Below are 23,312 nucleotides of genomic sequence, written 5' to 3'. Positions count from 1 at the left end.
AGATACTGTGGGTTCAGTTCGAGACCATGACCACAATAGAGCAAATATTCCAATAAGGCCAATCCAACGAACTGTGTGGTCTCCCAGTGCCTGTAAAAGTTGTATTTGTACCATACTGTTGTCTAAGTGTGCAATAGCATTATGTCTAGAAAACGCACATACCTTAATTAAAAATACTTTATCACTAAAAAATGCTAAACATCATTTGAGCTTTCAGAGTTGTAACCACTGATCACAGATCACCATAACAAATATAGTAAGAGTCTGAAATATTGCCAAGAATTACCAAAATGTGACAAAGAGACACAAAGCGAGCAGATGCTGTTGGAAAAAATGGCGCTGACAGACTTGCTCAATGCAGGGCTGCCTTCAGTTTGTAAAAACACAGGAAAATGAGGCATGCCTGTATGACAATTTTAAAACCTTACTCCATTCAACTATTTTTTGCCATTGTTGTCTTAAAATTTAATTGAGACTTTAACCCTACACATTGGACATTACAACGTTCTTGCTTATGAAGGTGATGTTCCTTCAGTTGCATTTCCCACCTTTCTGCTCACTCTCTCCTGCACGTCAGCCCTCTCCTACCTGGTTCGTTTTCTGTCTAAAACAGTCCCCTTAGCATTTTGTTCAGCAAGGGCTCCACTCCTCTATCCTTCTCAAAAATATTTCTGTTGGGGGGCGCCTTGGTGGCATAGCGGTTAAGCGTCTGCCTTCGGCTCGGGGCGTGATCCCGGCGTTGTGGGATCGAGCCCCACATCAGGCTCCTCTGCTATGAGCCTGCTTCTTCCTCTCCCACTCCCCCTGCCTGTGTTCCCTCTCTCGCTGGCTGTCTCTCTCTCTGTCAAATAAATAAATAAATAAAATGTTTAAAAAAAAATATTTCTGTTGGGTGAGCATCTCTGGGCTGCTGCTTTCTCTCAGAGCCTAGGAGGTGCCCCCCCGGGTCCTGAGTTCCAGGCTGTGGGACTGAGAAGTTGGATCTCCATCCTCGTTCTCACTCTCCTTGCTGACTGTGGGTTTTGAGCCTTGAATCAGCTGTCTTTGTATACACCTTCCTTGGGATGTGGTTGGCTTTCTGAGTCCTGGTGAACTGGTGTTTCTCATCAGTTCTGGAAAGTTCTCCGCCTTCATCCTCTTCAGAGTTTGCCTCTGCTCTCTCTCCCTCTCTTAACCTCCCTTCTCTTCCCATGTTTGGGAAATTCACTATACTCCATCTTCTAGCTCACCTGTTTTCTCTTCGGCTAGCTCAGATCCACAGTTAGCCGTGTCCAGTGTCCAAAATCTCCACCATTTACTAATTTCTCTTTGTTCTATTCGACTTTTCTACAAATGTCTTGCTCTTTGTTCACACTTCAGGATGAAACACACCAGTTCTGGGTCTGATGATGCAGACACTGGAGGTCTCTGCTGCCTTCATGTACCCTGGCTCCCACCCACAAGGACGAATCGTGAGCTGATACTGGCTCACACACAGTTCCTGGGATGCGCCTGGGCGAGTTCTTCAAGGCTGGGGTTGAAGGCTCATCCAGCAAACCTCCAGGGTCATCACCACCCTGCACAGCTTTAAACCATTTTGTCCACTGGAGGCCTCTGCCCACCCGAGTAATGCTGGAGTTAAGACTCAAGCAAGGTCACCGTTCACCAGACAAGATTCAACCCCCTCTTCCTCCCAACAGCCAGGCTAGAGATAACCAAGTTTCCTTTCCATTCCTGGGAAAATCTTATTTTGATTTCGACTTCACCCTTTGAGGTCTTAACAGACCCACCATTTTGAAGGCCCCTGAAAACAAGACCAAACCCGCCTTGTCTAACACAAAAGCTGCTTCCTTCCTGGGGCTCCTGCCTATGCTGACATTCTGGCCTCTGACTGCTCCTTTTATCCTCTGGTTGCTCCCAGACATAATCATCAAGATTTAACTCATTTTTACCCGGCAACTTTCATTGTTTTTCTTGGAGAATGAGTTTGAGAATCTAGTCTACTATCTGGTCAAAAGCAGAGGTTTATACCTTTTTTTTTTTAAGATTTTTTTTTTTTTAAGTCATCTCCACACCCAAAGTGGGGCTCAAACTCACAACTGAGATCAAGAGCCACACGCTCTACCGACTGAGCCAGTCAGGCGCCCCTGTAACATTTCTTAGAGCATGTGTTTGGGCCCCCTCCGTGGAGCTTCTAGAACTCCAAGAGGAATGAGCATGTGAAAACAGCTGGGAATTTATGAAGGGAAAAAATAAAATTAAGGAGAAAGAAACTGCCGAGGAGCAATTAAGACACACAGGACTACACCAATGAAATAGCCAGGAGAGGACCAGAAAAGCCAGTGATAGATTAGAGCAGATGCAGAAACAGACGCTAACACGCTAGGGTCTTGTTCAGGGAGGGGGGAGCGTTTCAAATCTGTACTCAGCCTGGAGACGATCGGCTGGCCCTTTGGGCCGGGGCAACCCCTCCATCTCTCTTCATCCCTAAATAAGTCCTAGATGGATAAAAATAAAAGTTAAAATTATAAGCAGAGAGAAAAAACAACCATGGAAGGATTTGTGCCAGCTGCAAGAAAGGCCTCTCAAAGCACAAAAGACAGACAGCTGAAAACCGTGGTTTGAAAACCGTAAAAATAAGATGTTTACAGAAAATGTGATTATGAAATGGAGAGGTCAATCTGGTAAAAGAGCTTACCGCAAAAAGCTTAATGGTTAAGATGGTAAATTCTGTTATGTTTTTTAGCACAATTAAAAATCTTAAAAAGTGTTTTTTTTTTTTTTTAAAGATTTTGTTTATTTGGGACGCCTGGGTGGCTCAGCTGTTATGCGTCTGCCTTTGGCTCAGGTCATGATCCCGGGATTCAGGGATGGAGCCCGGCACCGGGCTCCCAGCTCCGTGGGAAGCCTGCTTCTCCCTCTCACACTCCCCTTGCTTGTGTTCCCTCTCTCACTGTCTCTCTCTGTCAAATAAATAAAATCTTTAAAAAAAAGATTTTATGGGGCGCCTGGGTGGCACAGCGGTTGAGCGTCTGCCTTCGGCTCAGGGCATGATCCCAGCGTTATGGGATCGAGCCCCACATCAGGCTCCTCTGCTATGAGCCTGCTTCTTCCTCTCCCACTCCCCCTGCTTGTGTTCCCTCTCTCGCTGGCTGTCTCTATTTCTGTCAAATAAATAAATAAAATCTTAAAAAAAAAATTTATTTGTTGGAGAGAGCGAGCGTGAGCACAAGCAGGGGGAGCAGCAGGCAGAGGGAGAAGCAGACTCCCCACTGGGAGCCCGATGTGGGGGATTTGATCCTAGGACCCCTGGATCATGACCTGAGCCAAAAACCACCCAGGCGTCCCTAAAAAGTGTATTTAAAAAGCAAATTATGATGCATAACTAGAAAAAGATACACATGTAATAAAACAGTCGAAGCAGCCAATTACAGATAAACACATTTTAGAAAACCTCCCTAGTAATTAAAAAAAAAAATTAAACGAGAATGGGAGGCGGCACCAAATGTCACTTGACATTTGGCCAAACTGAAAATTCGGGCCATGTGGCCTCACGTATACACGGTGACCCACCCTGAGACCCGGTGACCCACCCTGAGACCCGGGGCTGAGAAGCCCACCCTTACCTGGCAACAGGAAAAAGCGGGCAAGGGGCCACAGCCTGCATGCCCAGCAGCAGAAGTGACGGGCTGGGCTGGCTGTCCCGACGCCACACACCCGGCCCAGCATGAGGCCAGCACTCTCCTTCCCTGTGAGGGGTGGGAGGCGGATGCAGCGACAACCAAGTGGGCTCGGGGTCGCAGATCCAGGTCTCAGATGCTGAGCTGCTCCCCCTTTCCCGGGGCCAGTGCGCACCGAGCTGGGCCTCGGCATCACCGACAGCGCCCTGGTGGGTCCCGTCTCTGCGGGCTCCGGGTCGGGTCTCCTGGTGTCTGTCTGCACTTCCCGACGGCCCGGCCCCGTCAAACCCCAACATCCCACATGAGGACAGCAGGACACCAGTTCGAGGCTCCCACAGGAAGCAGTCAGTCCCCCATGCCAACCCTTTGTAGCCATCGCCCCACCTGCTGCCATGCTGACAGCTCTGAATTGTGTGCCCCCTGGGGTGTTTTCTTTTTCTTCTGGTAATACAAGTGTCTGGCTTAAGCTTTGATGGCTCAGGCGTCCACTTCAAAGGTGGCTATCTGGAATAAACCTATTTGCCAGCCTCCCCACTAGATAAAGAGCCAGGCCGCTCCCACACTGAGGCTCCCTTGTTTGAGGGGTCTTGGTTTTCTTTTTCTTTTTTAAATATTTTATTATTTATTTGACAGAGAGAAGCAGACTCCCTGCTGAGCCGGGAGCTGGACTCGGACTCGGGGCTCGATCCCAGGACCCCGGGCTCATGACCTGAGCTGAAAGCAGACGCTTCACTGACTGAGCCACCCGGGCGCCCCTTGGTTGGTTTTGAGAACTGGCCTTTGGGGGCCACTTGTTTTTTCCCTTCTGGTGCTTTAAATTCCCTCTCCCATGTTTTAGGTTTACCAATGAGCCATGAGCCCTGGGACCCCAGGCTCCCATCCTGGACCCCCATAAAAGCAGAGGCCCGGCCAGTGAACACGAGGCTCCGTCTCCGCTCCCCCACCCCCTCACTCCGTGGCCCTGGGGGTGCTGTGCAATTTCCAGGTCTTGTAAGTAAGAAACCTTTATTTTTTTCCGTTTCCAGATCAGTGTTGCTGAAGGGTGTCTTACAGTTAGAGCAACCACAAGGGCCAGTCCACCCAGACACCAGATATGGACAGGCTGAGACCTAACCAGTACAACCCCCCCCCCCAGTTCCTATGTTTAAGCCCGACTCCCCATCGGGATGGTGTCTGTGGACGTGGGGGCTCTGGGAGATCATCAGGAAGGGGAAGGGGGGTTTGCAATGGGATTCGTGCTCTCCTAAGAAGGGGGTGTGAGAGACCGTGCCCCCACGCCCCCTCCCTCTCCATGTGAGTGCCGGGCCAGAAGGCAGCCACGTGCCAGCCAGGAAGCGTCCTCACCAAACCCCGACCGCACTGGCACCCTGACTTCCAGCCTCCCGAGCTGTGAGACAGGAATGAGCCCGTGGCGGGAGAGCCTCCGCAGCCACACGCGTGGATTCGCCACCACGTCCAGGGAAGGGAGCTGGGTGGCGAGCAGCTCCTCTGGGGCCAACATCACAAAGCACCACAAACAACAGTTCAATTTATGTGCTTCCGGAGGCGGAACTCGGAAATCAAGGTGCCAGCAGGGTTGGTTCCTTCAGAAAGTTCTAGGTGAGGATCACTCCTCACCACTCCCAGCTTCTGGAGGCTTCTGTGTTCCTTGGCTTGCGGCCCCATCGCTCCAATCCCTGTGTCCATCCCCACGCGGCCTTCCTCTGTCAGTGTCACCTCTTTTGTCTTTTATCAGGACACCTGTCATTGGATTTAGGGCCCATCTAGATAATCCCAAGATCCTTCACTTCATTCAATCTCTCTATTCGGTCACACTCGCAGACATCACAGGACAGAGGTGCGCTTTCCAGATCGCCATCTAAGCCAGTGCGTGGTACCTTCTCTAACGTTATGTCTAAGTATCTCTACGTGTGCAGAGAGCAGGGAAGGGGGTCCTTCAGGAATTGATGTTTTGTAACCTCTGGGTTTCCAATTCTTCTTTAAGATCTGTTGCGTGGGGGTCTCCTGCCGGGCTTCAATTATCTCTAGAAATGGAGAGGAACCTGTTTTCCAGCTTTGGAGCCCAGAGCCTGGGGTTCGATCTCACCTGGGCCACAGACTGGTGTGTGTAGTGCGGGTCCAGCAGCTGCCCAGGGTTACCAGCTTCCCCACTGGTAAAATCAGCCCCTCGCGGTCAGCAGCACACGCCAGCCGCTGGTGGTCCCCACCAGACAGGCACGCCCTCCCCTGGGGGCTCCTGGGGATTCCCCCCGAAATTGGGGGCCAGCACAGCGGCGATGACGGCCCTGGACGCTGCCAAGTCTCCTGTCAGCAGAAGGAACGGAGGCCACAGCCAAGTGGGGTACCTGGTTTATTTCTGATGCAGGGGAATCTCAGGCAGCGGCAGACTCCGGGCTGGGGGCGGGCGGCGGCCCGGAGCTAGAACTCCACCTTGCAGGCGGGGAAGGCCTCGTCCTGCATGGACACGGTGCTGTTGCTGCCCAGCACTGTGATGCCCAGCGCCTGGTGTCGCGCGTGCGTCTCCTCGTACCACTCGTGCATGGCCACCGAATCGAAGGTGGGGATCAGGGTCACCTGCGGGTGGGACAGAAGGCCTGAGCGTGGGGGGGGCCACCCTCTGCCCTCCTGGCCCAGCCCCCTGCTCCACTCCCGGCATCTCAGGCCCTTCTCCTCTGAGCATGGTTGATTGGCTTCCCTTCGCCTTCTCCCAGCTGTCTGTAGCTGGTGGCCAGCCCATCCCTGAAGTCCCTTCTCCTCCCCACAGCACCCAGGGGAAGGGAGCCTCTCACAACACAGGAGACCAGACCTCCCTCCGGCTCCTCGCTTGCACACCCCAGGCTTGCTCTGCCGCCACCCTGCGCCCGGGACCCTCCCTGCTGGCTCTCTACTAGCCAGTTCTCTCCACAGGCCGCGGGAGAGCAGGGGCCGCGGGTGTTCCGTGCGAGGCTGGGCGCCGGCCCGCTCACAGGCTGCACGGGTGGCCAGGGACCTGGAAGCGCCTGCATCTACCCAAACTTGCCTCGCGCTCCAAGGATCTGCTTCAAGGCTTCCTCTGGGGACGACCCCAGCCCCAGGCTCAATTCTCCACTATGTTAGCTGCACAGACACCTCACCTCTTCCTCCCGGCCAATCACACCAGTCCCGCCCAGCGCCCGCACCCAGGCTGCTGCAGACAGACGAAGTGGACGCAAGAGGAACACAGTCCTGAGAGCTGGTGGGACCTCTGCGCTTGCCTTTGTTTCCATGGCCTTGGGGACACAGCCTAGTCTCTCTGAGCCCCACTCCCTCTGTGGGTGGGTGAGGGTCACACAGACCTCATAAGACGACGTTCAACAGGACGCTAGCACGAGGTGTGGAGCCTACCTTGTACCAAGACTGTCTGGGGCCCCGGGGTGGTCACGCACCTGGAGGTCACGGTCCCACTGCTGCTTGCCAGCCAGCAGTGCATCCAGGACAGCCCGCATGCCCTCTTCCTTGCGCTGGTCCTGGCCACTGATGACATAGCAGAGTGCACGCACCCGCCGGAAGAACTCCTCATCCACCAGCCGGGCGCTGCTCCCGCTGGGCAGGTAGGCCAGGTCGAGGTAGACAGGGGAGCCGGGAGGGGCTGCTGACCCACCTGGTCGGCTTCCAGCTGACCCTGTGGGCGAGAAGGATGGCATCAGTCCTGAGCTCCTGGGACCAGGAAGGGGCTAAGACCCAGGGCCCGGGAAGGGGCTCCCAGCTCCGCCTACACCTCTCCAAGTAGTTCCCTCCTCAGGAGAAGGCCTGATCTTACTATCTTATAGTTGACAAGCTCTGCCTGGCATGGAGAGTTACTCAGTGAACTCTGCAGATACCCCTGGTCATATCCTTGGAGGCCTGGACCCTCCCTGGCTAGCCCCTGGATGCAGACATACCCAGGGCCAGAGGTAAGGAGGGTAGGAAGGGGCAATCAGGGAGGGCTTCCTGGAAGAGGTTTCAGAGCTTCAGCTCCCAAAGCAACCGGTACCTAGAACAATCTGAGGTTTCTGCAGCATCCATCTGTTCAACTACTCAAGGGGCATTTATCGAGCCCTCCTGGGCATCAGGCACTGCGGACACAGCAGTAAGCAAGAGACACAAAAATCCTTGCCGCCAAGGGCACTGGGGAGATAGAATGGGTGTGGGAGGGACAGAACTGCAAGAGGGAGACCGAGGATGTGGCACGGCTCTCAGAGCCTCATGCATGGCCTTGAACCCAGAGCCTATGCAAAGGGGGATGAGACCACCAGTCCCAGCTGTGTCAGGACATACCTGGATCTTAGGCCCAGGAAACTGGCCCGGTACCGGATATCCTATGATCATAAACACTGCCCAGCTCAGGGTGTGGGTCCAGAGGGCTGCCGGGGCATTTGCAGAATGAATGAATCCCCCAGCCTTGGGCAAGTGGCATCCCTCACTCATAGCTGGGAACAGCGGTGGTGAGGATCTTAAGACTCAGGAAGAGAACGCCATCATGGCTATGGGACGTGCGAGGGAGACAGGAACTGCGGAGGTGGAACAGCGAAGGGAAGATGAGGGGAGCGTGGGCAGAAGCCGCAGGGCAGGAGGACAGGGGTAGAGCTGGGACCAGCAGCACGGCCTGCTTTCATAAATGCGGTTTTACCAGAATGCCCATTTGGTTACGTCCCAGGCTGCTGTTCTGCCACAGTGCAGAGTTGAGTCGTTGGGACAGAGGCCACCGGGCCTGCAAAGCTGAACACGTTTACCTCCTGGCCCTTTTGAGACACCAGCACGGATGGTCAGTGTGTCCGAGGCAGTAGGAGAAGGGGACCCCAAGTGGCCAAATGCCCTGGTAGACAGGGCCTCAGATGACTCTGGGTGCCAGCCCTGCCCCACAGGCCTGGGTAGCCACCTGCCACTGTGCTGGGGACCCCTGACCTGCCAAAGCTCACAGAGGCCCACCAGGTGCCTCCCTCAGGGTGTGCCCAAGAAGAATAAGGAGTGGCAGCTCAGGTGGGCACTGAGGCTGGGAACCAACGACAGGCCACGGGGTGCGAGAAGCCAGAGCCACGGTCAGCTTCCAGAGGGCAGGGGCACCCAGGCGCCTGGAACAGGTGGGCAAGTCCTCAGGGACTTGAGCTCAAGTTATGATCACAGCCAACCATCACTGCGGCTCTCCCACCAGCCCCCTGCACTGCCCTCCGCGGTGTCACCACCCACTGAACGTCGCAGGTACGAGCTGAGACGAGCTGGGATGCTAAACACATGCCAGGCATCCAGAACTTTTTTTTTTTAAAGATTTATTTATTTGAGAGAGAGAAAGAAAGAGAGCACAAGCATGAGCAGGGGGAACAGCAACAGAGGGAGATGCAGACTCCCTGCTGAGCAAAGAGCCTGATGTGGGACTCGATCCCAGGACCCCGGGATCATGACCTGAGCCGAAGGCAGGCCCTTCACCAACTGAGCCACCCAGGCGCCCCCGGGCATCCAGGACTTAGTGTGGCAACGAGAAGCGGAACTAGCAAGTAATTTTTCATATCGATGACATGTTCGCACATTCTGAGAGCACAGCACGCAGGACAGAACGAACTCAGCAGGATTCAGGGATGACGGCGCAGCAGGAAGCACCGGGAACCCGCCTTCTGACCCAGACGCCGGGACAGTCCTGCTGGCAGCCCCTCCCTGACTTATGGGAGACTGAGAGAACTGGGAACATGTCCTCTCCTTTTCTCCCTCCCGCCTCCCTTCATTTTTCGCTTTTTCCCCATTTGGGAGCCAGACATGCAAGGACTGGGCCAAAAGGACAAGTCCCAAAAGCACCGCACTGAATCACTGTATCATACATGTGAAACTTGGGTAACACTGTGTGTTACCTACACGGGAGTTAGAATAACAACTTCATGGAAAAAAAGAAAAGCCACTGCGTGCATTCAGGAGACTTAGGGTAGTCACCACACACACGGGAGAAAGGCACAGGCTCAGAGAGGACTTGAGAAGACCCTCAGTTCCCACCTCGGACTGACCCCCAGCACGGAAGCAGCACACGGCAAAACCAGAGAAGCCACACAAACCCGCCCCGGGGAAGGGGGAGATCTGGATCTCCGGCGATAACACATGATCAAATTCGAATGTCCAGTTTTCAACAACAGCAAAAACCACAAGACATACAAAGAAATAGGACAAGTAAAGCCTATTCAAAGGAAAAAAAAGAAAAAATCAACAGAAACCAGAAAGGCCCGATGGTGGGCTTACTGGACAAAAACTTTAAAACGACGGTCTTAAAGACGCTCACAGAAAGAAAGGAAGATGTTCAAGAGAGCGCTGCATGGACAAAACGGAAACTTCACTAAGAACAGAGAAGACACAGAAGTAAACCCAAAGGAAATTCTGTAGCTGGGGTGCCTGGGTGGCTCAGTCAGTTAAGCATGATCTTGGGGTCCTGGGATCAAGCCCCACATCGGGCTCCCTGCTCAGAGGGGAGTCTGCTTCTCCCTCTGCCTGCCGCTCCCCCTGCTTCTGCTTTCTCTCTCTCGCTCACCTCAAATAAATAAATAAAATCTTAAACTGAAATGAAAAATTCACCACGGGAATTCAGTTCATGATTTGAACACTGATTTTTGGTGACAGGACAATGGCAATGATCAAGTCTGAGGAACACGGAGAGGTAAGACTGAAGAAAGTGAACAGCGGCTTAAGGGACTTACAGGACACCATCAAAAGGGCCAACACACATGTCAAGTCCCAGGAGAGGAAAGGGCAGAATGACTATTTGAAGAAATAATGGCCCCAAACTTTCTATATTTGATGAAAGGTGTTAGTATGACTGTCCAAAGAACTCAACAAATTCCAAGCAGGATGACCTCAAAGAATCCACTGTGAGACCCACTATAATCCGACTGCTGAAAGACAAAGAATCTTTGACAGAAAGCAGAGATAAAGGGAAAGTTTATACCTATGTTTATATATATATTTGTAAAGATTTTATTTATTTATTTGACAGAGAGACAGTGAGAGAGAGGGAACACAAACAGGAGGAGTGGCAGAGGGAGAAGCAGGCTTCCCGCTGAGTAGGGAGCCCGATGCAGGACTGGATTCCAGGACCCTGGGTCTATGACCCAAGCCGAAGGCGGACGCTTAACGACTGAGCCGCCCAGGCACCCCTATAAATGTTTATATTTAAAAAGAACATCTCAACGTGACAACCTTTCAACCCAAGGAACTAGAAAAAGAACAAAAGGAAATCCAAAGCTAGCAGAGAAAAGGAAATAAAGATAAGAGCAGAGATTTTAAAAATTGAGACTAGAAAAACACAAAAGATAATCAACAAAACCGCAAGCTGGTTCTTCAAAGAGATTAACAAACCTGACAGCCCTTTAGCTAGACTAAGAAAAAAGAGAAAAGACTCAAATTACTAAGACCAGAAGTAGGAGTGGGGACACTACTACCGACTCTACAGACATAAAAAGCATTACGAGAGTACTGTGAACAGCTGTACAACTAACATACTGGATGACCTAGAAAAAATATACAAATTCCTAGAAACACAAAACCTACCAAGACCAAATCACAAAGAGACAGAAAAGCTGAACAGATTCATTGTAGTAGGGAGACTGAATCAGTAATTAAAACCCTTCTGGACTTCACTAAGTTTCCACCAAACATTTAAAGAAGAACTAACATCGATTCTTCTCAAACTTTTCCGAAACCACTGAAGAGCAGGGAACACATCCTAACTCATCCATGAGGCCAGTGATACCAAGGTCAGAGAAAGACATGAAGAAAACTACAGACTAATATCCCTTATGAACCTCGATGCAGAAATCTTCCACAAATATTAGCAAGCCAAATTCAGCAGCATATTTAAAAGATAGACACTGTGATCAGGTGGGATTTATCCCTGGGATGTATAGTTCTACATACAAAAAAAAAAAAAAAAAATCAATAGAGGCCCACGTTGGGTGTAGAGATTACTTAAAAATAAAAAAAAAATTTTTAAGATTTTATTTATTTGAGAGTGAGCAAGAATGAGAGAGCCCAGCATGGGGTGGGGGTGGGGGAACAGCAGAGGGACAGGGAGAAGCAGGCTCCCCACTGAGCAGGAAGCCTGACGTGGAGCTCGATCCCTGGACCCCAAGATCATGACCTGAGCCAAAGGCAGACACTTAACTGTCTGCGCCACCCAGGTGCTCCTTAAAAATAAAATCTTAAAAAAAAAAGAGAAATCAATACAATACACATGAACAGAACAAAGGATTAAAAAAACCCAATCGTTTCAATTGTTGAAGAAAAGACATTAAACAAAATTCAACACTCTTTCATAATAAAAACCCTCAACAAATTAGGAATAGCAGAAAACTACCTCAACATAATACAAGCCATACACCAGAAACCAAAAAAGCCATAGCTCACGTCACACTTGATGGTGAAAGACTACAAGCTTTCTTCCTAAGAGCAGAGATAAGGCAAGAATGTTGGCTTTTGCCACTTCTAGTCAACGCAGTACTGGAAGTGCTAGCCAGGGCAATCAGGCAAGAAAAAGAAAAGGTATCGGATTGGAAAAGAAAAAACTAAAATTATCTTTGATCACAGAGGATATGCTATGTGTAGGAAACTCAAATTATGGGTGGACGTGCATGCACACGTGCACACACACACACACACCATCTGCCAGAATAAACAAATCCCGCCAAGTAGCTGGATACGAAATGAACACACACAAATCAGTTACGCTCCTATATGCTAAAAGTGAACAACTTGAAAAGGAACTTAAAAAACAATTCTATTTACAATAGCAACAAAGAATAAAATACTTAGAAATTAACCAAGAAAATAAAATATACGGAAACTACAAAACACTTCTGAAAGAAATGAAAAAAGACACAGAAATTCACAGAAAGACATTCCATATTTGTGGACTGGAGGACTTACTACTCACTGAGCTGTCGGCACTACCTGAAGTGACCTACAGATTCAATGCTGTCACGGTCAAAGTGCCAGGGATGGCTTTTTGCAGACACAGAAAAATCTATCCTAAAATTCATACGGAATCTCAAGGGATTCTGGAAGGCAAGACAATACTGAAGAACAAAGTTGGGAGGACTCACACTTCCTGATTCATAATCTCACAATGAAGGGATACTAATCAAGACAGTGTGGTACTGACATAAAGCCAGATACATAACAAGCCAAGGGAACAGAGAGCCCAGAAATAAACCTTCACATATATGGTGAAATGATGTTTGACAAGGATGCCAAGACTGGTGCTAGGAAAACTGATGTCCACATGCAAAGGAATGAAGTTGAACCCTTATTTAGCACCACAGGCAAAATTGAACTCAATTCATCAAGGAGCGAAATGTAAGAGCTAAAACCACCAGACTCTTAGAACAAAGCAAAAGCTTCACAACATTGGATTCGGCAATGATTTTTTGGATAGGATACCAAAAGCACGGGGTGGGGGGGAGGCAAATTGGACTTTGTGATAATTACAAACTTTTGTGCAAAGAACATCATTAACAAAATAAAAAGGCCACACACAAAATGGGAGAAAATACTCGCAAATCATGTATCTCATAAAGGATTACTATCCAGAATAGATACAGAACTCTCATAACCCAACGACAAAAAGACAACCGGATTCAAAAAGGGGCAGAAGACCTGAACAGATGTTTCTCCAAAAAAGATATATATATAAATGGCCAACAGTACATGAAAAGATGCTCACTATCACTAATTAGGGAAATGCAAATCAAAACCACCATGAGATACCGCCTCGGACCCATCACGTGGCCACTATCAAAAAAAAAATCAGAAAACAGTGCTGGCGAGGATGTGGAGAAATTGGAACGTTTTTGCACTGTCGGTGGGAGTATAAAATGGTGCAGCTCCTGGGGAAAATGGTATAGCGGTTCCTCGAAAAAAATCCAAAATAGAATTGCCATATGATCCAGCAATCCTTTTTCTGGGAATATACCCAAAAGAGTTGAAAGCAAGATCTCCAAAAGATATTTGCCCAACCGTGTTCGTAGCAACGCGACTCAACGGTCGTCAAAAGGTGGATACAGCTCAAGCGTCCATCAGCAGGTGAACGGATAAACAAAATATGGTGCAGCCACATCACGGAGTATTATTCGAACTTGAAAAAGGAAGGAAATTCTTAAAAAAACAAAACAAACAAACAAAAAAAAGCGGGGGAAGGAAATTACGACCCGGGCTAGAGCACGGACGAACCGGGGAGATACTCCACTAAGTGAAATAAGACATACACGGTATGATTTTACTTACACGAGGTCCCTAGAGTCGTCAGAGTCATAGGAACAGAAAGGAGAATGGTGGCTGCTGGGGACTGGGAGAGGAGGAATGGGAGTTAGTATTTAATGGGGACAGAGTTTCGGTTTGGCAAGGAGGCCTGGAGAGGGATGGCCGTGACGGTTGCACAACCACATGAACGCGCTTAACGCCGAACCGAGCGCTTAGGAACGACTAAGGTGAGGTCATGTCGTGTACATTTCATCACAACTAAGGAAAACTGGGAGAAAAGTTACCACGACACACCCGAGACTGCTAGCCTCAGGCTGGAGTCTAGGGAACTTAGATCTCAGAAAGGTCCCCGCAGCCTGCGCGACAAGGGTGGCCCGCCGTGCCCACGGGTCCCGCAGCAGGGCGGCTCCTGCTGAACCCCTGCTTCCCCCTCGGAGGAGCCCGGAATTTGGGTGTCTGTCAGGCAGTGGGGGCCAACGTGACCAGCTCCGACTAGAAACCCTGGGCGCTCCGTCTCTCATGAGCTTCCCAGGGAAACATCACCTCACACCGCGGTCACCGCGGCTCGCTGCTCGGGCCCTAAGGCACATGGTGCGGCTGCGCTGGGAGGCAGCTCTAGAATCCTGTGCCTGGTTTCCCCCCAGGGAAGCCCCCTCCCCCAGCCTCTTGCCCCTGCTGCTTCTGTTCTGTATGCTTTTGCTCTAATATAGCTCAGCCATGAGGAGGACTGTATACCGAGTCCTCCGAGCCCATCATCGAACCTGGTAGGCGTGGGCTTGGGAACCTCCACACAAAGGGGTTAAATATACTATTATAATTAATTTCACCTGTTTTTTCTTGCGTTCTGTGGCCCCAGCAAGTTCACAATGACAGATAGGCTCTATGTTTCCACTGACGGCACTGCTTGAATGCCCCGGAATTACGAGTGCCCGAACAGTGAGGCAGAACTTAACATTTTATATGAGACATGGAGGCCCAGAGAGAGTAGCAGGTACGGCTGAGGCCACACAGCAAGTAGGGAACAAAGACTCGGGCCGGTAACCCACTGCAGGACTCCGGCTCTTGGGTACTCACCAGATGGGCCCCGAGTGGTCGTCTTGGGGACTGAGGGCTTTCTGGACAGAGGTGCCCGACCTCCCTTCTCACTGGGCTCGCTCCGGGTGCTGAGTGGCCGACTGGCCCGGTCTCCACCAGTCAGTCCCTTGGTTTTGGCAGTGGTCGCTGGAGTGGCTTTGGAGGCGGCCGTGCTGGGGTTAGGGCGAGCCAGGGACTTCCGGGTACGGCTGAGGCCCTCTGTCAGCCGGGCCTGCTCAGGGGGCAGCATCTCGGGGTCCACCATGCAGATGCTGGGCGGGGTGGGCAGCGGTGGGGGGAACTTGAGGGGCTCGGGCAGTGGGTCACGGCGAGGGACCCCAAAGCCCTCCATGTCCTCGTCTGAGTCCACAGTGCCGGGGGCGGCAGGCAGGGGGTCTGAGTCAGACAGGGTGGGCAGGGACTCGCTGACGGATGTGGGTGGCGTCTCCTCAGCCCCTGGAGCGCCTGCCCGCTCCTGGGACCGAGCGCTGCTCTCGGAGCTGCCAGGGGACGCAGGCGCTGGCGCCATGGGCACAGCCTTTCGGTGCTCAAACTCGCAGGGTGACACCAGGCACAGGTCCACGTCGTGCGGGGAGGCTGATCGCCGGACCCGGGGGCCGCGGAGTGGGAGGCTCAGCCCAGCGTCCCCTGCGGCAGCAGGCGGTGGCGGCAGCACCTGCTCGAAGGAGACTGACAGGGACTCGTCTACCTCTGTGGAGTGTGGGGAGCCCACCTCTGCGGGCAGCGAGGGCGTGGTCACTGTGGGTGAGGCATCTGGCCCGGCCTCCCCGCCACGCAGCGGACTCAGCGACAGTCTCCCACTGCCCTCAGCTGGGCCCTGCTCGGCTCCAGTAGGCGAGGGTGTGCGTGGCCTTGGAGTGCTGGCATCCAAAAGCAGCTCCAGCGTCTTCTCCTCCAAGGCGCCGCTGTCCTCCCCGGCTGGGCTCAGCCCCAGCTCCAAGCTGCTCTCCTGGCTGGGTGTGGCCACCAGCTGGGCGGCTGGGGAAGTACAGGCCTCTGTTGGGGGGCTGGCCTCTCCACACCGGAAGCTGGGGGGGCTGCGGGGCCCATTCTCTGCTGGCGGGACACCTGGGCGGGGGGTATTGGGTGCTCTGCGGACCCTGGGGGCTGCCGGGGCACCCGCCTTCTTCACACTGACTGAAGAAGAGGCCGCCCGGCGTACCTCCCGGGGTTGGGTCCGAGGGATGCTTGGCTTGGGGTCCTTCTTCACCTCCCGGGGGACCCTGGCTTCTTTCTCAGCCCTGCGGGGGGCCTCAACCCGAGGTGGGTCCTTCCGGGCCACCCCAGGGCGTTCCTGGGCAGCTCTGCTGGGTGCTGTTGTCCGGCCTTCTCTTCTTAAACTATCCCGGGAGCCCAAGCTTTCCTTGCTCTCGGCTCGTCGAGGCCCCACCAAGTCCTGGGGGGTCACCACGGGCTCCCGCAAAAAGCCCAAGTGCTGCAGGCGGACCAGGCCGTCCAGGAGGCGGGCGGGCGGGGTGCAGCCAGGGAACAGCACGCGCACCACCTTCTCCGTGGGGCCCGCGGGGTGCCACACCAGCAGGGCGCACACGGAGGCTGGCGTGCGCTCGGTGCCAGCCGCGGGCGGGTGCAGCACGTACATGTCCAGCCGGCCCACGCCCATCTTCTGGAAGAGCACGGTGGGCTCAGCCGGGAGCGGCCCGCGGTTCAGAGTCAGGGGTGTGATGCCTAGCCGGGCCAAGAGGCTCAGGGCCAGCTCCGCCTCATCCTCGCCGCTCACCAGACGCGAGGCGGCAACGCGGGCGTTGAGGAACACGACCCCCAGGTTGGGGGAGATGAGCCTGCGCAGCCGGTCATCCCCGGAGCCCCCGCCAGCCGCCGCCTCCTCGCGCTCCGCCAGCTTGCGCCGCAGCAGACTGTTGAGGCCCGGGAGGCTGTCAGCGCCCGCGTGGGTCACCAGCACGGCGTCCACCCGGTCCAGGTGCCGCACCAGCTTCCAGAAGCTTGACTTGGGGTTGGAGCCACCGTTGACCAGCACGGTGAAACCATTGACGGCGAAGAAGGCGGCGTCGCCGAGGCCGCCAGGGAAGATGTAGCAGCAGGGCCGGGCGAGCCTGAGGAAGCCCACGGACGCCGGCGGCTCGAGCAGCTCAAAGGGAGATGGCGGCTCCAGCGACTCCGCCACATACTCCAGGAACTCGCGCAGGCCTTCGGACGCCGGCAGCTGTGCGGGTGGGTTCCACTGCAGCTGGAGTGCGCCGTGGAGGCTGAGCACTTCGGGTGCCAGCTGGGCCCAGTCGCCGAAGGTCGGGCAGGTGATGGTGAGCTTGGGCAGGTCTGCAGGTGGGGGTGTGGATGCCAGGAGATCCCGGATCTGCAGAAGGGTGTAATGGTTAGACGCCTCCAGAGCGAGGCAACATCCAGCCCCTGGGAAAACTAGGCTGGAACACCCCCCATCCTGCCTCCTGGGCCTGGAAGAATCCCTTGCCCAACCCCTGTCAGCCTTAGGACAAAACCCAGCCACCCCCATGGTCCACGGAGATGTATGGTCCCACCTCACCATCTGCTTCCCTCCCCCACCCTTTCTCTTACTCTCCCTGCCCCACGGCCTTTGCACTTGCTGTTCTCTTCTATAGCACAGCTCCCTCCTGGGAGACTTTCCACATCGCCTGCCTCCGCATCTGGTTCTTATCTCACCATCATTACGTCACTCTCATAATGGAAAAAGTGACTTACCAGACAGTTTTGCTCATTTGCCCCACCCAGACTAAGGACTCTAGAAAGGACCCTACCCTGCTGGGACCTAGAACCTGGGGTGCCGCTTGAAGTCTCTGGGAGGTCTGCTGATCTACAGGTCTAGCCTCAATCCACACACTGTGGTGGGTGAGGGAACTGGGCCCCAATAACAGAAGGGACATGTGTCATGGTACTGTTCCACAGAGGAGGGGATGGGATGCAAGGGGGACAGGTCACACAGGCCACACAGCCTGATGGGGACGAGCCAGGGGAAGCAGGATGAGGAAGAGGTGGCGGCTTACCTCTTTGTCCCCTAGGACCTGGAAGAAGTGGCGGGGCGAGAAGCCCCCCGTCTGCAGCAGCAGCTCCCCTGTCTCTTCCAAGCAGGGCCCAGCCAGCACCAGCAGCTTGTGAGGGGCAGGGTCAAGCAGAAGATTCCGGAGCTGCGGAGAGGAGACGGTGAAAGGCCCTACTCTGTGCAGTGACGAAGCCTGCATCCCCCCTTGGAATGGCCTCCAGCCACGAAGCTACATATAACTGCCCCACCCCTGTCCCCAGCCCCAGTACTCAACAGGAAGCTGGAAGGGTACCCTCTGGGCTTCCTGCTGAGCCCTGCACCCCACCCCAGACAAACTCCTGCTGCTCAACCTAAAAAGCCAGGCTCCAGGGCCTTCTCCTCCTAGAAGCCCACCATACCCTTTCTGGACTCCATCCAGCCCACCTCTCTCTCTGGCCCAGCCTCAATGCCATGGGAGAGAGGGTATCTGTGTTTGGCTCTATCTCCTTCAGAGCTCCTCGAGGGAACAAAACGGAGCATTTTTGATCAGAGTAATCAACCTGTACAAGGGTCTCTAGGAGGGTGTCCTGGGGCTCTATCTTGTTCCTCTTTCCCATGGATAACTGGGAGAAAGGCACAGATGTCCACAAGCCAGACGTACTAAGAAGTCAATTCAGACAACTCCTGGGGCCCAGCCAGGAGCGAGGCACAAGACGCAAATCCCAGTCAAGCTCCACCTCCCTGCCTCCAGACACTCTCCGCTCCATTTCTTGCTCCCAAGCTCCAGTCTTTCCTGACTTCACCCGCTCCCACCATCGCCCCTGAGGAGGGAATAAGCTGCAGCCGACGCCATCTGGGTAGGCTTCCTGAAGGAGGGGGTAATGCTAGTGGGTGTCAAGAGGATTTCAAACAGCACAAAACCAGGGATGCAGGATTTAGGATGGTGCCGGTCCCAGCAGACGCCCAGACTGTTCCCTACCTCGTCACATAGGGACTTGTCTGATGGGTTCAGGAGGACCAGGGTCTCCAGGGTGTCTCCGCGGTGGTGCAGGCTCCGCTGGCCTATGGGAGAATTGGGCGCAGTGAGTTTGGGGCTGGGCCACGTGTGCGGGGCCGGGCTGTCCTGGTGTCGAACCCTGCCTCCCTGTGTGACTCCAGGCAGGCACAAGCCCCTCCATGACTCTGCTTCCCAGGAACCCCAGCCAGGGGGTCATCTGAGGATCAACAGGCACATGGTAGAGTTGTAGGTCAGGATGAGGCAAGAACAGGAAACGTGCCTTGGCAGGCCTCACGTTGGAAACAGCAGTGATAACAGGCCTCCACTGCTCACAGGCCCCAATTCACAGAAGTCAGCCCTATGGGAGATGCCACTGTCACCCCCATTTAGAGGCAAGAAGCCTGAGCCCAGGGAGGGCCAATGAGGTACACCAGGAAGAGGGCAGACATGGGCAAGGGCTCTGAGGCAGGACTGTCTGAGGATCAGGAAGTGGTAGCTGAGGCCAGAATGAGGGGAGCATGGGGGAACATGGGGGAGCATGGGGGCAGGGAGGCCTCCTGGGCCACAAAGAGGGGAGTGGGGGTGATTCTGGAATCTGAACCCTGGTCTGCCCCCCAGAGCCCAGATATTTCAAAAATGGAGCACCAGGTCTGAGGCTGGGGAGACAAGGACCTTTTGGCACTAGTCAACCTTTTATCAGTTTATCACATGCTTATTATCGTGTACGGATATTGCCCCATTCCGGTGGGGAAACCAAGGCATAGAGAGAGGAAGTAGTTGCCACGGTCACAGAGAGCAGATGGGATTTCCAGCCCCTGCCCCCTCAATCCTGTGAGGGGTCAGGAAGCCACCAGGAACGGCTAGGACAATGAGGAGAAGGACATTTCCTTCCCCTCCTGCAGCAGCCTGGGGCTGACTCAACAGGCTGGCTGAGGCAAGAGCGGCTATAGGCGACACCTGGAACCCGCCCAGCAGCTGCTCCATGCAGTGGGTCACCCTGGGCCGTGTGGGGCTAGCCCAGGTATCCTGACCCCTTCCTCGATCTTTTTTCTTTCCCAGCTCCCCATCTACTGAGCACCTACAGTGCACCCAGCCCTGTACGAGGGACACAGCCACGAGCCAGACACAGTTCCTGCCACACGGGGTCCACATTCCACCCTCCAGGTCCACTCAGCAGCCCCTCACTTTCCAAGTATCTTCTCGCCTTGTCTGGGCCCTTCCCTCCACTTGACACATATCAGCCCCAGATGCCTCTAATCCAAAGAGCCCAGTCTTGGAGGTCTCCCTGTCCCCCGCCCCTCAGCTGCCTCATCTGCAAAACGGGGACAAAAATACAAGTTCCTGCCTTGTGTATGGGGGCGCGGGGTGCGGGAGGTGGGCCAAGGGAGTTGATGACCAAGGGAGTTCACGCTGGGTCAGGGCCCACCCCTGCTCTGCACACTACATTTTTACTGTTGTTTACAGCCATACCCCATGCCTGGCACATAGCTGGCACTCAGAGAACACGTGCCCAGTGAATGAGTGAAAGGGGAGCAGCTGAGGCATGCAGGGTCTCCAGTCTCACCTTTCACGATGCTGGAGAAGGTGGCAGAGTGCCGGGACACAAAAACCTTGAGCTGCTCATCTAGGTTGCAAATGCCAGGGTCAATGTCCCAGGACCGGATGCCTGTTGGAGGGTAGGGGGACAGGAGAAGTGATGTAGGAAATCAGCTGGGCTCCCCAGCTCCAAGAATAGTTCAATAACTAGTATCAGGCAGGTGGGAGCAATCCCAGCCCCTCACCTCAACCTGACCCCCAATGCAACAGCCTGGAGACTCAGAACCACCCAAAGTGCCCTTGGATCTCTCTGCATCCATGTCAAGGAACCCAAAGCGTAACTCGGCCTTTCACAGAGAAGACTCAGTATCAACAAAAAAGCTCCCACCTCCTAAACAGTCATCTCATCTCCTCCATCATCTCCCCAACCCCCACCACTGGTCTCACAGCTCCTCCACCCTGCCAGACACACTCCCACCTCTTGGCCTTTGCACCAGCTACTCCCACTCTCAGGAGGCCCTTCCCTCTGCCTCTCTACCCTTTAGGTCCTCAGCCCTTTGCACCCTTCTGAGCACTCCTGACAGCAGGTGAGCTTAAAACTTGTTCCATCTCCTCGCCCACTTTGGGTCCATCCCCCCTACCAGACTGTTGGCCCTGTGAGGGCAAAGCTGAACCTGCCTGTGGTCGCCACACCATCCCTGCACATAGGGCGGTGGGGAGGGGGGCAGGAGGACCCGGGCACAGACGACGACATTCCCAAGCATAAGAACAGAAGCGTGTGGCTGCCTTCCCATTTTACAGGCGCCAGACCGCAGGCCCTGCCCATCTGATGGGGGGTGGTGGTGGTGAATGCCCTCCAAACACGGTGTGGGGTGCACCACGCCCTCCGGTTCCACTGTGCCAAGTGGCTGCAGGTGAACCTTGCAGGTGCACCTATGACTCACCTCCCCAGATGCCAAATCCCCTGGGCAGGCCGCGCCCGCCCACACCCCAATTAGCAAGGTCCTTGTGGAGCAACGGAAAATGCGCCCCGGGGCTCCAGGACCAGCCTCCCCACCCCTACTCCTTCTTCCAGGACGTCCAGGCTGCTAAAACCGGGCGATTCGAGGCGACCCACCCTCCCCCCTGCGGGCCCGTTGGGCGGGAAGCGGAGCCGTCGACCGTGTTGCCCAATCCTGCAGGTCCCAAAGCCCGGGCCCATGTCCCGTCCCTGGGCTGCTCCCGGGTCTGGGAGGGGCAGCCCAACCCAGGCCCGGGCGCCGCCTCCTCCGTGGGCACCCAAGGCCTCAGCCTGCGCGGTGCGCCTAACGATGAAGAGGACCGAGCCTCCCGGTCCCTGGATCCCGCCGCCCCCCACCCCCTCCCTGCCCGCAGCCCGGCCGCACCCCCACCCGGCCCTCGGGCCGAGATGCGCGGCCGCGCCCGCCTCCCGCACCCCGCGCCCCCAGACCGGCCCGACCTCGTTCGAGTTCCTCCAGCACATAGGCAAGCAGCCCCGAACACCCGCACTCGCCGCCCACCACAAGCAGCAGCGAGCTCGGCGCCTGGAGCGCCCCGGGGCCCGCAGCCGCTGCCGTCGCCATCTTCGCGCCGCGCTGACGCTCCGAGCGCCCATCCCCCTGGCCCCTCCCCTTAAAGGGGCCGAACCGGAAGAACTGAAGACCCCGCCCGGAAGCCCCCAGCCTCTTGTCTGCCACCGTCGGTCCCTTCAGATCATGGGAGCTGGCGACGTGAGCACCCAAGTGGTTGGCAGACTCTTGGATCTCCACTTTGGCCACCCTCTCCCAAATGATCATTCCTTCGTCTGTCCCTCCGTCCATTCATACATTCATTCAACAAGCTTTGACTGCATGCCTACCACGTTCTTTCCGGGAACTCATCACATCACGGTGGACCCAATCAGAACCAGGTCCACATGCTCCTAGCTTCCTGAGTCAGGGCTTGAACAGAGAAAAGAAAGATATCTTATAGCTAGGGCTTTGAGGGATGTGTAGGAGTTTGCCGGGTGTGAGCGGTGGGGCAAGAGCATATATGAAGCAGAAGTGAGAGCATGTGTAATGTTTTAGACGTAGGAAAGTACGTTTGTGTTTGGGAAAAATTCCAGAGCCCTCTGGGTCCTGGAGCCAGGTAACACACTTGCACCTATGTGCCAGACATTTTACTCCATTAGTTCACCAAATAAATCTATGAGGTAGGTAATGTTATTATGATCATTTCAGAGGGGAAGAAACCAAGGCTTGAAGAAATGAAGTCTCCAGCCCCTTAAGTGGTAGAACAGAGTTGAACCCAAGTGAGTCTGATTCTAGATCCAGCCCGTGGCAGACACTGACTGCCTGTCTCACATGGGTACCCTTCCTTCCCCGAACAATCTCATTCAACCTTTTTTTTTAAACGATTTTATTTATTTATTTGAGAGAGAGAGAGAGCACGCGCGTGTGCACAAGCAGGGGGAGGGGCAGAGGGAGAAGAAGAAGCCCGATGCAGGACTCCATCCCAGGACGCTGAGATCATGACCCGAGCCGAAGGCAGACACTTAACCACCTGAGCCACCCAGGCATCCCTCATTCAATCCTTTAAACTATGGTGGCTACTACTTAAAAAATTATGTTGCATCAAATTTTTTTTAAAAGATTTTATTTATTTATTTGACAGAGATAGAGACAGCCAGCGAGAGAGGGAACACAAGCAGGGGGAGTGGGAGAGGAAGAAACAGGCTCCCAGCGGAGGAGCCTGATGTGGGGCTCGATCCCGTAATGCCAGGATCACGCCCTGAGCCGAAGGCAGACGCTTTAACCGATGTGCCACCCAGGCGCCCCTGCATCAAATTTTT

General features: G+C 54.3%; 1 protein-coding gene across 1 annotated transcript; it reads right to left on the bottom strand.

Moving 5' to 3' along the window:
* Positions 1–5,996: 5,996 nt before the first annotated feature.
* Positions 5,997–22,097, bottom strand: MAP1S (microtubule associated protein 1S). The gene is made up of 7 exons (XM_026500490.4): positions 21,942–22,097; positions 20,511–20,612; positions 18,929–19,011; positions 17,975–18,115; positions 14,958–17,310; positions 7,064–7,299; positions 5,997–6,233 (listed from the first exon to the last, which is right to left on the bottom strand). Exons 1-7 carry the CDS (start codon positions 22,063–22,065, stop codon positions 6,078–6,080), a joined length of 3,195 nt encoding a protein of 1,064 aa, XP_026356275.1. The 5' UTR covers positions 22,066–22,097; the 3' UTR covers positions 5,997–6,077.
* Positions 22,098–23,312: the final 1,215 nt, after the last annotated feature.

The sequence above is a fragment of the Ursus arctos genome, unplaced genomic scaffold, assembly GCF_023065955.2.
Source record: "Ursus arctos isolate Adak ecotype North America unplaced genomic scaffold, UrsArc2.0 scaffold_14, whole genome shotgun sequence".
Lineage (NCBI taxonomy): Eukaryota > Metazoa > Chordata > Mammalia > Carnivora > Ursidae > Ursus > Ursus arctos.
This window is presented reverse-complemented; position numbering and strand designations above follow the sequence as displayed.

Bases quoted from the DNA above. Each gene is read 5' to 3' on its own strand.
- MAP1S (XM_026500490.4), bottom strand. From the start codon at position 22,065: ATGGCGACGGCAGCGGCTGCGGGCCCCGGGGCGCTCCAGGCGCCGAGC. The intron at 18,116-18,928 runs GTAGGGAACAGT...TCCTCTCCGCAG, and splicing joins ACAAGTCCCTATGTGACGAG to CTCCGGAATCTTCTGCTTGA. The intron at 6,234-7,063 runs GTGCGTGACCAC...TCCCACCCGCAG, and splicing joins AGTGGGACCGTGACCTCCAG to GTGACCCTGATCCCCACCTT.